General features: G+C 39.0%; 1 protein-coding gene across 2 annotated transcripts in view; it reads right to left on the reverse strand.

Annotated features, from left to right (window-relative positions):
- The window catches only part of IQCK (IQ motif containing K), an 87,875-nt gene that overhangs the window by 18,081 nt on the left and 51,553 nt on the right, over positions 1–18,241 (reverse strand). The window contains exons 8-9 of one of the 2 annotated variants that reach the window (XM_032800175.2): positions 8,898–9,009; positions 3,819–3,894 (exon numbers count right to left, since the gene is read on the reverse strand). In XM_032800175.2, the coding sequence (XP_032656066.1) occupies positions 3,875–3,894; positions 8,898–9,009 (132 nt within the window). In that variant the 3' untranslated portion in view covers positions 3,819–3,874. Of the gene's footprint in view, positions 1–3,818; positions 3,895–8,897; positions 9,010–18,241 lie in introns of those variants that run through there. The other variant, XM_032800174.2, reaches the window with a different exon arrangement.

An 18,241-nucleotide genomic window follows, 5' to 3' on the forward strand; every position in this document is an offset into this window, starting at 1 on the left:
TAATAATTAATGTGGTTTAAAAGATTTTCCTGAAAATTTGCTTTAATTTCCATAACTCTATTTCTTTTGAAAACAGAATAAATAAGAACACATTTTAAAATGTTAAATTTATGTTAAATTATACAAATAGTTAAATTCATAACCCCGTGCTTACTTTTTTTATACATTCATTGGGACAGATGCTAAGAAAACATAAATATAGCTTCATAAAAATGTAAATATTTGTCCAATGGGTCCTCCTGAAATCAAGTTTATAAATCTGATGTTTAGCTCACACTACAGATTACTTGGCAGATATTTTGATGGAAGGTATGCTGATCATTCTAGTAGTGTCAGATGAATCACATTACTGCCTGAGTTAGCATTTTCGAAAAGCTATTCTACAGCTTGCAGTTTTAAAAGCTACACCTCTAACCCGATATAACGCTGTCCTCGGGAGCCAAAAAATCTTACTGTGTTATAGGTGAAACCACATTATATCGAACTTGCTTTGATCCACCAGAGTGCGCAGCCCCACCCCGAGCGCTGCTTTACCACGTTATATCCGAATTCATGTTATATCAGGTGGCGTTACATCGGGGTAGAGGTGTATTTTCTTTATCATTAGTTTCAACACTGTTTGCAACATTAAATAAATAACAAGGTTAAAAATACAATATTTCAATGAATCTTTACTGTAATGTAGCAATAAGCATTTATTATGAATTTAAACATAGTTATAGAATATTCAGGTTAGGTTTTTTTCTTATTGTGAAATGCAATCCTTTATTTGTGCCATCAAAGTTTTTGTCACTACAAATGCCGTGCCCTGGTCTACGCACAAAGCTCACTGGTTTAACTAAGTGGTGATGTTGCACTGATTTAGTTAAACTAGTGCACCTTTGTGCTTGTACACGGATATATTGGTTTAACTGGCCCTGTTAAGTACTTGCAGGTGCAATTAAGTAACCTGGGCAAGCTAAACTGATGTAAGCCAGGTTTCAATCGCTAAAAGACTGTTCACACACAAAGCTGCACCAGTTTAAGTAAATCAGTGCAAACTCACAGCGTTAGTTAAACCAGTGCAACTATTGTGTGTAGACCTGGCTGTGATTTCCTTAACCTAAATATAATGAATTCAATACGTGGAAAGATGGGTGAAAGTGATAAAAGGGATAAAGGAGAAAACTTTACTTCCTGAAATAATTGGCAGAGAGCAAAGGAAATCTCTCCGTATCTACCCCCAAATTAGTTTAAATAGAGATAACAGAAATGTTTCCATTTCTTCAGTATGAAAGCAGCTCTTTGATTGAATCTAACTGCCACAGCACACAGTCCATTTCTCTTACTTTTCATTGTATACAATCCTTCAGGTCATAGGTGCTGGAACTAGGGGTGCTGCTGCACCCTCTGGCTTGAAATGGTTTCCATTATATACAAGGTTTACAATTTGGTTCAATGGCCATCACTATGAAAATTCTTCCAGCACCCCTGCTTCAGGTCCATATTTTCAAAGAGTCCTCATTTTGGCCTCTGAAATTTTCATTTCTACCTTTTCATTTCTAAGATTTTGCATGCCTGAAATTTTGACTTCTGCATGCATCCTATGATTGTGCATATAGACTGGATAGACACATAGCTATGCTATTTGCATTTGCAAACACAGGCTGCATTCACAACTCCGTGGTTTTATATGCATAAAAATCAAAAGGTGATAAATAATGGGCACAATTTTATGGGTTGCTTTTGAAAATGTGGTCCTAAAACAATGTTGTCATGATGTATTGCAAGAAAGGCAGTTGGGCAGAACAGTTTCAATTGTGTTGGAAGTTTTCAATTATTCATCTGACTGAGGATGCAAGGTCGACTGTCATTACAAAACCTAAATCTAATTTTCCCCTACTGTTACTCACACCTTCTTGTCAACTGTCTGAAATGGGCCACACTCATTACCACTTCAAAAGTTATTTTTCCTCCCTTGATATCCTGCTGTCAATTGAATTGTCTCGTTAGACTGACCTCACGCTTGTAAGGCAACTCACATCTGTTCATGTATTTATACCTGTTCCTGTATTTTCCACTTCATCCATCTGATGAAGTGGGTTCTAGCCCACAAAAAGCTTATGCCCAAATACATTTGTAAATCTCTAAGGTGCCACAAGGACTCCTCGTTGTTTTTGTGATTTTTAAGATTCTCCCCTTTCCAAAGGCCTCATTTCACAGTGACCTAAAGGGACAGCTGAACATGCCCATTAATACCAGAGCTCCTAACTGACAGAGGCCTCACCCAAGAGAACCATAAAGTATGGGGGGAGAGATTGCTCAGTGGTTTCAGCATGGGGCTGCTAAACCCAGGGTTGTGAGCTCAGTCTTTGAGAGGGCCACTTAAGGAACTGGGGCAAAATCAGTACTTGGTCCTGCTAGCGAAGGCAGGGGGCTGGACTCAATGACCTTTCAGGGTCCCTTCCACTTCTATGAGATAGGTATATCTCCATCATTATATTATTAAAAGCAGCAAAGAATCCTGTGGCACCTTATAGACTAAAAGACGTATTGGAGCATTAGCTTTCGTAGGTGAATACCCACTTAGTCGGATGCATGGCTACCCCTCTGATACTTGACATTATACAATTATTATTTCCTCCCAGGGGCTGATCACACTCGTTTTGCCATATTCTCAGTCCCCACTGGCCTAGGAAGGAAAGGAGTGTTACATGGTAGCATGCTGTGATATTGACATATCAGCCTTCTGTTTTTGTCTTTACAGTATTAACATCTCCCCCCACCCAGATCTCCTGCTGCTGAGCTCCAATCACCTTCACTTGGACCCCCTGCAGAGTCCCATTGCCCCTGCACCGGGAACCCCCTAATGACCCCCTGGGCGTCCAGATCACCCACTGAGCCGCCTGCACCCAGACTTCCCCACACAAAAACCTCTCACCCCACACCAAGCCTCTCCACACTTGGATCATGCCAGGTTGAGCTTGCCCACCCACACCTGGTTGAGACTGTGCAGTCTCACTGCCGAGTCCCTGTATTGGGAGAGGTGGGGGCTTAAGGGTGATCTCCCACCTGAATGCAGTGGCCTGTGCTCCCACTGCTATGCTGGAGTCACATTTATTTATTGACAAATAACATTTGCAGAATTTTAAAATATTGTGCACATTATTTTTATTTTTTTGGCACAGAATTCCCTCAGGAGTAACAATGTGTAGACAAGCCCTTAAGTGTAGTATCAGTTTAATATCAAATATGTCCTGTTTCAGGAGACTATATCATAAATATGTAGTAGGATGGTCTCGATAAATTGAATAACTGTTTTCTCTCTCTGACTAGTATGATCCTAATTTAGGGGCTTGTTTTTCCATCAATAAGCAGGAGACATATATGCATAACTCTCATTGCCATCTATGGGAGTTAGCCATGTAAAAAGCTTCCATGCTTTGATGAGATAATATAAATGCTAACACACTGAAAAATGTGCCCAGAACACAAACACTCAGCTTAAGTAATTTAAAATGGATTAGCAAACATGCTGGATCAAATTCTAATGTTCCCTTCAGAAATGCAGATTCTGGGCAATTGACATAAATGGAATTACACGGGTGTTATTGAGGGCAGAAGTTGGCCCTATATTTTGTTAATCTATAATACAGGTGAATTTATTAAGAAACATTTGAAATACATCACATTATGTGGGTTGCTTATAGATTCTAATAGCATTTTTGGAGCCACAGTTCTCAGATATTCCAGAATGATCCATATTGTGTTCTTCAAAAATGCAGATGTGCAAAAAAAGCAGATAAAAACTGAACCATTTTAAAACCATGACTAATAGTCTATGGAATTCCACAGGTGCTAGAAGAAAATCACAGCAGGTTTTGCCAAAGTTTCCTTAGATCTCAGCTAAGCCTGCTGGAAGAGGAGAATGTATCTGTGATGGATTTATTTTTTAATTTTTACATATACAGTTATTGAACATTTAATCTAATCCCCTTCCCTTCAGCTATTAAAACTAGAACTATACTGCATTATCACACAGATACACGTGCATATTATAGATGTAAATGTAAATTTTCCTGAAGCACTGTGTTATTTTACACTGCAAAATGAAGTGTGCGCAGCTATAAAATATCCTTGAGGCAGCTGCGTAGGCTGGCAAACAAAACCCTGACCTTTTCTGTGTAAGACTGCAGCATAAATATTAATGCATATATGGTGAATCTGTACAGTCTTTATAACAAATTGCCATAATTTGACATGACTGAAGACTTCATCAAAAGAGATCACAGAACTACCCTGGACCCAATAATGATTCTGAAATGTGTACTTCAATGATGCAAACTCCACTTCTGCTCTCAACATGTCCTAAATTTAGAGTACCATGCCTGTTTCTAGTTGAATTTAGCAGCTCATGATACTTCACATCCAATAATAACACAATAGTATGTATATATACTCGCACATACACAGTCATCTTTGGATCCAGAGCACCAGAGCAGTCCTTGACATAACACTGGAAGGTTTGAAAGAATTCATATCAAAATATCTATTGAAATAATGTTTCGTTGTTATGATGGCTCTAATTATCAAGATTTTTTTTTAATGAGTTGTATGCATCAAATTCGTCCTTAATTGGTGCTTCACAACCTCTGTGATTTCCAGCGTGGTGTTCTCAAAAAATTCTACTTATATTGTGGAAGAAAAAAACTTCCATTGACTGACCTCAGACTCAAACCTGCCTTTCATTGTCAGATGCAACCTACTGGTATTGCTGTTTACAGTCAGTTCCTGTGTTTCATGTAGATGTCTAGAACTGCTGCAGTGGCTGCCATTCGTCATTGTTTAGTTAAAAATTTACCCAACGCTACCTGCTACTATTTGATGCACCTGATCAGTGCAGCCTGGTGATTCTTTGGGTGAAAATTGTTGATGCTGACAAGTGCTGTGAATTTAACTCTTCAAGTGCTGCAATGAAAATATATTCCAATATACATGTTTTATTACTGAATACATGATAGGAATGTGTGTGATGAACAACTGGAGGAGGAGACATCAGCACCAAGTCCTGAAATATCCAGCTACAAATTATAATCACATTTTGCCTCAATGTTAAAAATAGAACCTCATTCATAAAATGTGAACTTTGTCCCCTACACAGTGGGGTAACAGAAAGCCTATGCATCACTTAAGTTCCACTGAAGTTCTGTTTTGAAGTCAATGGGACTATATATATCCTGGGTGCACATGTCCTGATAAAATCATGTGATAGGATGATTATCACCAAATCAAAAAATACAGCTTCTAGCTGCAGAGTGAGTTTACATTTTGCTGAAGTAAACAATATGCTAGCAACCTCCTGCAGGCTGGACTTTGTTCTTTTTTTTTTTTTTTTTTTGCAATTCTTATCACAAGGTTTTAAAATATATCATTCAGAGTGAACGAATCAACAAACAAACAACTGGATGGATGGATGGATGGATGCAGCTATGGCAATTTAACACTGTATCTGTCCTAGAAGAGTTTGACTCAGTGTAATGTGAGAAAGTCTGTATTATGCCACAGATCCAATACAACAGCTGAAAATACCCTCACCCAGAACCCTTGGGCGGAGTTGTCTGCATGGTTGTTGCATAAAATGAGATAATATGTCCCTGTTTTCACCAGGAATACTGAAGAGAGGAAGATGAAATCTAATTACAATGGCACTATTTAATAAGATATTTATATACACATCCATATTGTATGCATATAACTATGTATGTGTTAAAATAAATCTAGTGGAAAAAATCATTTGGTACACGTTGATTGCCTTTTACTGATAGTCTGTTCCAGTTCTGACTGTAGTTCTAGCAGGTGTTTAGCATACATTATCAGAATGCTTCACTACAAAAAGATAATTACAATGTCACCTTGACTGTATCTTTTCAAGACTACCATTCAATGCATGCACATATGTAGTTAAAAATAGGAAGCAATTCTATACATTCACACATTTTTAGGAAGCTCAATACACACTTAATAGTCTTCCGAGGGTGAGGGAGAGAAGAGAGTTTAGGGAATCTAAGATACGGTTACACGAGGAACTCTACAGTATATGCAATCCCTTTTTTATATTCGGCATCATTATAAAAATGATAAAGGCATTAAGCCTGCAACAAATCCCACAGAGGAGCCCACATGGAGCCCAACTGAAATCAGTGGGGTTCTACCCAAGTGCAGAGGTCCAGCACATGGGAAAATCTTGCATGATCAGGGCCTGAATGTACAGTACACTAATGGCACTATGCAAAGAAAATAACTGAGGAAAATAACTAAACTGTGCAACGTTGGAACCAAAGAGCTTATGACAATGATACTGTAGCCACAATGGTCACAATAATAATCATTAGTAATGGACATTTACAGCTGAGGAATGGAGCTGCCCTTCTTAGAAAATTTTCCTCTCACAAGTATTCATCCTCAGGCTAAAGTTCCCATGGAAGAATTTTAGGATACAAACAGGTGAAATCTCAGGGTACAGTCAGCAAGCACAAGGAAGAAAATGCAATTTTCATGCTCTCCATCTAGGGTAGTAAGCTTGTGACTGAGGGACAAAAATTGGATGCAGAGTAAACATCAGTGAAAAAAATAATTGCAGCACATTAAATTAATGACCTGGCTGTTATAAATTCCATTTACAATTACAAAGCACAGATTACTTTATAATTAAACAACTTCATACAATAGCATGTGTTGTATTATGGAAAACAGAACTGTTTTGGAATTAGCAATAGCTATAGAAGATCTTTGACAATATCAGTTATTGTAGGAATTGCATGTGGTTAATCATTTACAGCAGAATCTAAGTTCTATGGATAATAAAATTATTAAATGCTCTTTACATTCAGATATTTTTAAATGTCATATCTAATGTGGGATACTGCTTGAGAATAACAAGCTTTTTATTCCAGAACTCGTTATGTTTTCAAATAAGCACATTAATGTGTGTGGCAAACCCAGGACAAATAGCTACCAAGGGAGGGGTAGTAATTAGTCCCAGAGGGGTTAAAAGGCCTCTCCCTATCCATGGAGGGGAGATAGCCATGGAGAAATAAGGTTCAGCTGGAACAGGGGTTACCAGGGAACTGATTAGGTTCAGTTGGCCCCAATTGCTGGAGACTTTTTTTTTTTTTTTTTTTTTTTTTTTTTTTAAATAAAAAGAAACCCTTCCTGACAGGGATGTGGGGGAGGGGTGAGAGAAGTTGCTAGCAAGTAAGTGCAGCAAGACTCTCAACTCTTCCAGCAAGGAAGGCTGCACTCTCCCCAGAAGGGGAAAAAAACAGAGCAAGGGACTGACTGAGAAAAGGATCAGCCAGACCCTGTGTGACAGGGAAGGACTTGGCTTTGCCCAAGCCTGTGTCTCCAAGGCAAAAAGGGACTGAGCCAGCTGAGGAGAAGCAGGTACTTTGCCACATATGATAAACTCTACTGAATTGAAAAGAACAGCTAAATATAAAACAATGAAACTAACAGAACTTTTTTCTACATTACTAATTGAGAAATGGTCAGACTTCAAAAATCTCCATTTCAACATAGTTACCTGAATTTATCAGGGGAAACTTGTGTTCAGAATTTCTAGCTGTTTTGTTCACTCCTTGTGTTAAAAAGAACTCCATGTAAGCATGTTCCGTGAATTGGAACAAGGAAAGTTCAATTAACCCACCAACCAACCAACCAACAAACAACTCAAGGCTCCCAACTCATTTTTTCACTATCACTTGTCTGCATGTCACTCAGTTCAGACTACGGAGGTGTGAATTGTAGAGCACTCTAACATGTTGCACTTTAACTGCCCCATGTACACCCTGCTGGCATGAATGAAAAGGTATTTTGTTCACACTGATATAGTCTTGCTTCAGACAGAACTACATTAATGCAAACTAGGTCTCTCTCAGTTCACGCCAGCAGGATCGATATGGGGCAGTTAGAGCACAACGCATTAGAGCAGTGCTTCTCAAAGTGGTGGTCTGCGGACTGGTGCCAGTCTGCAAGCCATCGGCTGCCAGTCCGCAGCAAGTTTCCTCATAAGAGTGTCAAATAGGATAATAATATGGTACCGGTCCCTGGCACATTGGAAAAAAAATTGTTGGTCCCCCACATCAGATAGCTTGAGAAGCACTGCATTAGAGTGCTCTACAATGGCGCTGTGTAGACAAGCCCTAAATGAACAGTTCTAAAGGGTCTGTACTTTACAGTAGATCACAGGGATCATGATCCATCTAGTGTCTCTCTATTTTCTATGAATGTGCTTGCACATATGAAGACAAACAGGGTCAAAGTTTACCCTCCATCTGTAAAGTCCTGTCCACAGTGGGATCAAACAGTTGGTTATACAGTTATTAGCAGCAGCATTCTAACATGATTTCCCTGGAAATTTTTTTCCCTGTTCTTTTCTTGAGAATCTTTATACAAATAAACTACACTGCACAAAGGGTAAAATTTGAATAACACAGTATAATGGTTCTCAGACAGAAAAGTCCTCATCTTCAGGAAAACCATGTTAGAATCCTGCTAGCAACATCAGTATTTAGATGTGGTGGTATCTAGTAGAGAAGTCTGAGCCCAGGGGGCCCTAAGAAATACTGGGTCATATCCTCAGCTGGTGTAACTTGTCATAGCTTCATTGAAGCCAATGGAACTATGACAAAGTTGCCCCAGCTGAGAATCTAGCCCAGTACTGTATTTTGCATTAGCTTTTCAAGTTACAAACGCAACTAGGAATTCTGAAGGAGCAGTAAAGTACTTCAGTAAAACCTATGCCTTGCCTGGATTGTCATTTGTGATCCGTTTATCACTGTGGTACATACCTCTGAGTGCATATAAAATGTTTAACATTTAAATTACAAAGTCTTTAATCCCTGGTTTGGGCAACCTACCTTTGGTTTCCTGTTTAGTCCAGAACTCTTGCACTCTTTTAATAATGTTCTTGTCCTCTCTCAATTGCTTTTGCCATTGCCGCAGTTCTTGTACCTCAGTGTCACAGCGGACCTGGGAAAGGAAAAACACAGTCTTGTATGAAATGGACCTGTGTCCTCCCTAAATAAATGATCAATGTTTTTATTATAACGAATCTATGCAACTAAGCAGAATGAAACTTATAACTAGAAATCAAGAGTAACTACAAAAGGTGTAGAGTAAGTCACAATGACATGGTTTCAAGAAAAGCAGATAAGACATTCTGAGGCACAATTCTTTCCCTGGGCTGTTGTTTATAGAGGGCCAGGTGTAAAAGCACAATCTAGCCCCAAGGGCTTACAAAATTCAGTCTATACAGAAGCAAAACCCACATAATTGACATGCCCTGTTGAAAACATATGCCAGTTATGGCTAGCAGAGACTGGTCTGAATGCTATGTAATGACACATTGTTACATATTTCCTGAATTGTTTAAAAAATTAAGCATTGTACTTAAAAGCATTACCAACCCACTGAGCAGCCATAATGGAGCAGGAGAGGAACATGAAGCAAACAAAGAGCCATGCAGCAGGAAATTAATGCTAAGAAATCAATTCCCACCTGCTAACAGTTGCAAATAGGCTTGCAGACAACCCCAGTCCTACAATTTAAATAGACTTTCACAAAGAGGCATGCCATTAATCCATTATTTAGAGTCACATTCATGACATCTATTCTTTGTCAATCATCCGTATGAAGGGCCTGCTCCCATTGAAGATAATGACAACACTCCCAGGCCATGTCTACATTTAAAATTTTATGAAATGCTCTAACCCTTGGTCTAGCAGTGGTGTCGCTCCCATTGGTATGAACAACAGCGGGAGTGTTAGACCCACCTCACTTTTTTTACCATTGTCTCATCCTGACCTGCTGAAAGCAGGGTAAGATGACTTTGTGGTAAACATGCCTGCAGCTGGTCTGTTCTAGCATTCCCACCATTCCTAGCACCAATGCTAGAGCAACTCTGGGAGAATTTCAGAAAATCCAAAGCATAGATACAGCCTCACTTACTTCAATGGGAGCAGGAACAGGCCGTAAACTGTTTATCAGGATGCCAATGACAATTAAGCAGATTCTCCTGTGTAGCTGAACCTATACCAGATGTTACCTGAATTATGATAGTTATCAAAATGCAGATTCTGTTTTTTATTTATAAGCTCTAGGTACATAAAACTGCATTGTGATTTAGGGCCCTACAAAGATCATGGCTGTTAACAACAAATATTAACAAACCTGGTTTCCCCTCTCAATAGTGGTGTCCCCAATACATTCTTGTTTCCAGTGCACTCACAGATTCAGTTTCCGGAAAGCCCCCTCACATTTAATTTTAGATAATACTGTAATTATTATTAATGTATGTGGTAGTAGTCTGTTACATTTCCAATCTTCTTCCTCTTTTATGACAGACCTTGAGAGCAAGACTCTATCTCCATTAGTTTAAAAATTCTTAAGGAGACCATAAACGTTATTTAGGAAAAGCATTCTTTCCACCAAGGATATATTTCCTCTGCCTTGAAACCAAGAAAGCTACCTACAATAGCTGGAACCCTGGAGTAGTTTTTAATCCATTTCAGAGGAGGCACTTGTTATATTGTAGACAGTGCAATGACAGAGCAGTAGTGTAATGCAAGGTTACAAAATGAATGCTGACAGAGAAGAATTTTACTCAGTGACCTGACATCATATAGCTCGTATAATATTACATTATCTTTGCTCCAATAAACCAGCTCTGCATAGTTTGCTACACTTTAACATGTTTAATATGAACACTTGAAATCAGAAAAATAGTGTTAGTGTTACTAGCCAAAACTATATTTTCATGCTTACAAAGATCAAAACTCATTTCTATGAACCTCATCAGTTATTCCTCCCGCAGGTTCATTATACAGGACAAGTCCATGCACTGGGTGGTTTCCTACACTCACAAGAGATGTATTGTGTCTCTCTGATGCTCTCACATATAAGTTCTACTGAATCAGTATCAGTTAATTAGTTGCATGGAATCAATCTTCCCATGGGTGCAAGGGTTGGGGGGAAGGGCCTGCAGGAGGGTAAAGGAAAAGGGCTTGCTCTATCCCAAAGAAATAACAGCACTTATTCCTTACTGCAAATTTGTTGAAAAAGTGAAGTGTGCGATTTATAACTGAACCTATGTCAAAATGTGTTTTGGTGGGTGGCAGGGATACACTACTGATCTTTACATATTCAGGAGAAAGACAATGATTCTAGTGGCTAATGGAGAAAAATCCAACCATCGAGCAGCTCCTTACAGCCCCTAAGTGGATGCTCAGGAGGGAGGGAGTGCACAAGAAGATCCCTTCCTTTTGTGTCTCCTGTAAGCGTCTATCGTAAGTGCAGGAACTACTCTCGCTGTTCATCCCACTGAGCTCTGGAGTAAGACTGGCAAATGAGACTGAAAAGAAGCAGGAGGATATTTTGTAGCAACACATCATCCTATCAAAGAGCGCAGCAATGGGGGCACTCTTCCGCAAGAAGAATGCCTCTCTGAAATCCTCCTGAGATGGTATCACTCAACATGGGCTAGTGCCTGAAAGGCAGGGTAAAGTCCGTAGGGCCTAAGTTTGCAATAACTTACACTTTGTGCTACCCCACTGAAGGGGCACAGAATATATGTTCGTGCAGAATTTGGCCCAAGGGGTAGCATAGGATGTAATTAAGTGCTGAATATGGTCAATAAAACTTAGAAAATAGTATTACTCGCTCTATAGCATTGCAGTTATCTCATTTCTCATTACTTAGCAGCTATACAAGAGCTAATTTGCCATATGAGAGATCTCATGATTTATGAATGACCGTTGAAATTTCCAGTCCTTAGACTGATAGGAGTTGGACACATTCAGATATCTGAGTAAAACGCAACATCTCACACATCCGCCACAAAGTGACTGCTAGACACAAAATGTTTGGTCACAGAATGAAAAATCAAACTTCAGCAAAGATAAGAGCTTTGAGACAGCGTCAGAAAGGAGATTCTGTATATTTGGGGGTCCAATATGAAAGCAGAAAATGAACACATGCTCCTAGAACAATGCAATTTTACATAGCAATGAGAGAAAAAAAGAATGGAATACATGTATCACACCTTCAATAAAGGCGCTCGTATGAATTTAAGAGTCAATTCCAATTACAATATATCAACTTTTTAATAATTCAACAAATTATTTTACTTTATCTTTGGCAATACACCAACAAATTAGTTCTGCTTTATAAACACAATATAATTCTAACTAGACAATAACTCGCAAAACAGCCAGCAGGCAAATCTTTTTGCAAGTAATAAAGGCATGGGGATGAATCCATGTCTTCATCCCACTGAAGAACACGAAAATGTGAAGGATTGAACAAGTCCAGTTTTGAAGTCAGACTGCAGCTTTTCTTTTAAAAATCTCAAACCTCTTAGAATGAATCTACATTTGCTGTAAATGCAGCAAACATTCTATTGATTGCCTGGGTCACACGCATTTATTCTGAGCCTTTTGGAAGCATCTGTATCTTGTGAAAAGAGACATCACTGATGACAGCAGAAGTATAAGAATACCTTGTCAGAGATAAAGGTAAATCACTTCTATTCTGATTTAATTCTAGTTTAAACAATCAGAATACATATATAATAAATAATGACATTTGATATTTACATGCCTTTGATCTCAAGGAATCACAAAACACTTTACAAATTATAGACATTATAAATCCTGCCTCATCTAATACATCAATACAGTAACTTTTTGGTCATATCTACACATAGCAACAATGAAATGCATTCAGGTCTGGTTTAGAAGCTAACTGGGGCACAGCACACTGCATAAGAGGGGGAGAGATAAGACCATTTTTTATCAAAGACACTAGAAAAGTATCTACTCATTAAAATATGTCCTGGGGTGTATAATGACCATGCAGCATGGACAGGACATGCTTTTCATGTCTCTTTCAGAAGACCAACATAAAACAAATTGTATTAAAATTCAATTCTACATTAAAGGAATAATGGAATAGGTCTACCACCATTGGGTTTTGAATCGATGGTGCTATGGAGTCAACTTTTATTTGAACAGCTGAATTTAAATTTACCAAATCACAGTAATTACACAGAAGAGATTGCTTTGCACTCTCTGATCAAGGTTCCAATATTGTTGGTGTCACAAATGATGTCACTTTTCAGAAAAATGGTGGTCACCAGCTAGAGATTCAGAAACGCCAATTTAAGCAAAAGCTGTTTCCAATACAATTCACACAGTTTATATTTTTATGAGATGAGCTTTCATCCATGTTCATTTGCAGAATGCTGCGTCAAGCAAAACGTGCATAAGCTTTCTTTTTAAGGCCCAGAGCAAAGCCAAAAAATGAGTAGAGTCGTCAAGATCACTAACATTACTTTGTTAACAGTTTTCCCCTGTATGCCATGATCTCTGACTTCAGAGACCATTCTAATGCATGGTGTGTTATCAATTTTTTTTGAAATGCAGACAATATGCATTCAGCCAATCACTTCAGACCACTTACTCGGAAGGATACACAAGAATTCCAGTACATACATCCAGCATGACCTTCCTAGCTCTAATGAATCTATACTATCTATTATAAAATTATACATTGCTAAACATTTTGTGATTTTGTCTCTAATATAAGGCCCTGAGTAGTGATAAATTTAACTAATGTGCATATTTGGCAGAAGTTAGGTTACTTAAACACCTCCCAACAGTCACACTTGTGCCTGATGAAAATATCCTTACATACAAGCCTGTCATAACTGAAAAACATTTTTAAATTAATCCTTTCTAACCTCCCAATATAGATGTTAACAATTCAACCCGGGTTTGTGCCCAGGAATATAAAGGGACAGGGAATTCTCTTATGAAAATATAGATTTACTTAATATAATTTTTGAGTACAAGTCTCAAAAAGAAATATTTTAAATAAATTTTCTGGGTTTGGGGATTCTAAGTACCTACTGCAATACAAACTACATTTGTTAAGCAGTATGTCGAAGAACCACTGATTGCGCCTTCATTTCTTCTTATTCATGAATTAAGCTTTATTTAAATTTTCATATGTATAATGCTTGCATCCCCTATGGTGTAAGTAAGCTACCATGTTTGCTTGATCTTGCTTCATCTGTAAGAGCTTGATCTTGCAAGGTGAAGAGTGCCCTCTATTCCCACTGAAGTCAGCCCTATTCAGGATCAGGCTAAAGGGCAGCAGCACACAAAGGTGTGAATCACTATATCTATCTTTTATGGTGATTAATTTATATATTTTAATTAACAATTTTGTATTTTATTTCTTCATTTTAATAAGCCACACAAGAAGTAGTAGAAAAATGGTAATGTTCATTGCTATATTTTGTGATATTACAGTTCTTAATACTTTGAAAATTGTAGATTTTCAAATGCTTTTTGATCTCACAGCTTCTTCTTTACCCATTTGTGATAAGGTTCAGACTTCTAGATTAGTTGTTGGTAGTATCTCAGATTCCCACTACTACTTCGACTCCCTTTGGAACCAGCCTTTAAACTTTCTATCTCTGATCATGTTTTCAGCACACAAAAGAAAATAAGAAGAAAGCAAGATTGGGGGTGGGGAGGGAAGGTGGTTGTTTTGTCTTTTTATTTCTCCCATCAGTTTATCAATGTTTATCAAGAAGGTTAAACCAGAGAATATTAAAACAGTGGAATTCTTCTTTTAAAGAGGAAAATTGAGTCTTTTCATTGTGCTTTTGAGTGAGGCACAGTGCTCTTCCTTTTACCTTTGCTCATGGGGAGCATGTTCCAGCTGAGTACCATTAAGAACAGGATTCTCCAGCCAAAACTAGTGACTAAAATTCTGAGGATGCAGGATATATGTGTCCAAGAATATTTCCATCAAAATGACACACCTCCTCCAAACGTTAATCGACCCTGCTTCTGTAGGAGACTATCGTTTCTTCTCTTTCAACACCCTGATGGTCTTTGAGGCTCTTGCTCACATTTCAGCAGAAAATGAAAGCATGTTACTGGGAAAAAGTAGAGAGGAAAACAGGGCACTGTTGTTGTTCCTTTTGGACTTCAAGCCTCAGTATATCCATTTGAACAGGCCTTATTCCAATTTTTTTCTCCTAACCCCAAAACAACCAGAACTGGCCATCTTACCCCATCTTAGTATTTCTCCTCTTGTGACTTTGGAAAATTCATTAAATTTATCACCTCTAACAGCTCCTTTCACTCCCCACAAGAATGTTCCATATACTTACCAACATAATCCCTAAAGACCTGGGAAAGATAAAGACACTTCCAGACACTCACATTTTGTACAGATCCTTTCAAAATGTAAGGAAAAGCTCAAAGAAAAGAGTGAGACCCTAATTCCTTAGTTCTTCCTCCCTGGATGTTTGACATGGAAGACATTGACAACAAAATTCTCTTTCTTCCTATTCCTTCACATTTCTCTCTGACCTCTCCTGTCTCTTCAAGGCCCATCTTCCTAGCAGTGGACCAAAGATAAGATGAAGATCAATCTTACTCTTTTTTTCAGCCCTTTCTGGGCTTGATCCCACAGTGCCCTCAATGTCCATTGACTTCAACAGGAGGGTGTTCATAATTTACAAAAAATTAAGCTTCCACTGACCTAGAAAGTGCTCAGCAGCTTGGTAGGTGGTGTGAAACAGGGTTCCTAGGGTAGCCCTCCCTGGAAATGCCAAGGTCAGGGCAGGCTGCAAAAAGGAGAGCAGACACTCCCAAGACTGGTGGGTAACACTGAAGTTAAACTCCTAACCAGTCACAAACTGTGCTTCTGGTCCCCACACTGGTTATCAAGCAGCAAAAGAAAAGAAAAGAAATCACACAGCCCCCTTATTGCATTCCAGTTCTCTGGCTCCCAATCAGCACCTAGGTCCAGTACAGTGAGAAGTTATTTTAAAACTCTGCTCACAATACAAAATGTTTCTCTAAACCACAAAGAGCAAGCCACATTGCTGGGTCAATATTAGGCTGGATCTTACCCAAAATACCATGCCGCCAGCCAATCCTTTAGTGTCTAAAACTAAAGGTTTATTACAAAGAAAAAATAAGAAGAGAGTTGTTAAATGATAAAGCAGTTACATACATACAAAGACTTCAAAGGCCATATATCAGGTTCTTAGCACTACTGGTGAGTTTCCTGGCTTGAAAGTCCATCTGGAACACATCCACAGCTTGGATGAGTCATTCAGTCTTTTGTTCAGAGCTTCGTTTGCAGAAAAGTTCCTTCAGAAGCAAGAAGCAGGACTGAAGACAAAATGGAGAAGATGCAGCTGCCTTTTATAGTCTTTTGCTATGCAGCTTGTACTTCCTTTGTTCCAAACCAAAGCTGCTCAGCACATGACATGGAAGCCTTAGGCTTTGTCTACACTGGCAAGTGTAAGACAAAACTTTTGTCATTCAGAGGTGTTAAACACACACACACCCTGAAAGACAAAAGTTTTGTTGAAGACAAGCGCTGGTGTTGGCGTTCTCCTGCCAACAATGCTAATGCCGCTCATAGGGGATGTTGTTCTCTGTCTACACTGTGCACATTTTAGCGGCACAGCTGCAGTGGCACAGCTGTGTCACTAAAACCTGTGTAGCGTAGACATAGTCTTAGAGTTCTCTGCCCATAGCCATACCACATGCCTTGCTGACTCATAAGGTGTCTGCCCTGGTTCCTTTCAATGGGTTCATTGTGCAGTTGATGACCCTTGCAGGGCCATCAAAAGGCTAGGCAGTGCTGATGCCAATCTGTCTGGGGATGTGACCCAGATGCACAGCACAAGTTTGAAATACAGATATACCCTACATATCTATAACTCATCATACAAAGGTAATACAAACATATAAACAAGATTATCATACTTGGCAAATTGTGACATTTTTGCAGATACCTCACACAGTATATCTGGTATGATTCAATCCAATTCTATAATATTGGTATTAATAATATCAATGGTCATCCATATTCCATACAGGGTCACAGGAACTTTCAGGTTCAGACTCAAATGAGAGGCAATATAGATAACTAAGGTGCATGGAAATGGGGGAAGATGGTGGGGCAAGAACCTGTGTGATGGCAAAGGGGCTCAGTGCAGGTGGTTCTGGGGTGGGAGACAGGTCCCACAGGATTTTTCATAGGGAGGAATACCTGTCTGCCTTATGGCACAAGAGTGCATGTGCACATGCATGTGTGGGTGTGTGAAAGAAGGGGGAAAGGGGGAGAGAGAGAGACTATCTCCAGGAAGGAATCCCCACATGGTTTTAGTTCAGGAGAGGATGGTTTAAGCCAATGTATTTAAACCTCAGATACGACCAAATTTTACAGGAATTAAAATGGAAAGAGAAAGGAATTAAATTATCTCAACTAAAGTAAGTGAAATTGACATTTGCCAAGCAACTTTTTTCAATGTATCTCAGGATGCTCCTTTGAAACATGATGGGTGTGCATAAGTTCACAAAGGGAAGATGAATGTTGAAGGTAAAAGAGAGAATTTTTGTGCAAGAGGTGCCATAGACCTTGGGTCTTGGGTATTCCTGCTTCTCTCCTAGATACAACTTCAAAATCATGAAACGCTTTTGCCCTCTTCATGGGTGGGGGTGAGATTTTATCTTTACATGTGTGTAAAGCACCAAGTACATAAATAATAAATGAATAAATAATAAATGAAAATAATGTTGTCCCTTTGGCCTGAGTGGTTAGCCAATATCTGGGGATTTGCAGGGTTGTTTCCGTTAGGAGGAGAAACTGATGAGTCAAGTACTTTCCCTAGTGCAATCCTGTTTATTTACAAAGAATGCACAAAGTCTTGTTTCCCTGAACAGACTAGCAACAACCAACCCCAGGAAGTTTATTTGCTTAGAAATGCCCAAACCTTCCTATCCAGTGATTTCTATGCCCAAGAAGCTCTGTCTCCCTGCTTCCACTCAGGGTCATGGTCACAACTGCTTCTCTCACTTTCTTCTGGCTTTTTCTGCCTTTGACTCCCAGCCTGCAAATCCAATACTTAGCCCCTGACTTTCAGTTAGGGAGACCAGACAGCAAATGTGAAAAATCAGGACGGGGGTGGGGGTAGTAGGAGCCCATACAAGAAAAAGACCCAAAAATCGGAACTATCCCTATAAAATCGGGACATATGGTCACCCTACTTTCAGTCAGGGAAACCCCTTTAAATCTACCTGGGTTAGTGTTTCTGAGGTCTCACCAGACAGCCCTTTGTCTTGGTAGTACCTTCTTTTGCTTCCTGCTCACTGCACACAGCGTCACC

The sequence above is a fragment of the Chelonoidis abingdonii genome, chromosome 9 (assembly GCF_003597395.2).
Source record: "Chelonoidis abingdonii isolate Lonesome George chromosome 9, CheloAbing_2.0, whole genome shotgun sequence".
NCBI lineage: Eukaryota > Metazoa > Chordata > Testudines > Testudinidae > Chelonoidis > Chelonoidis abingdonii.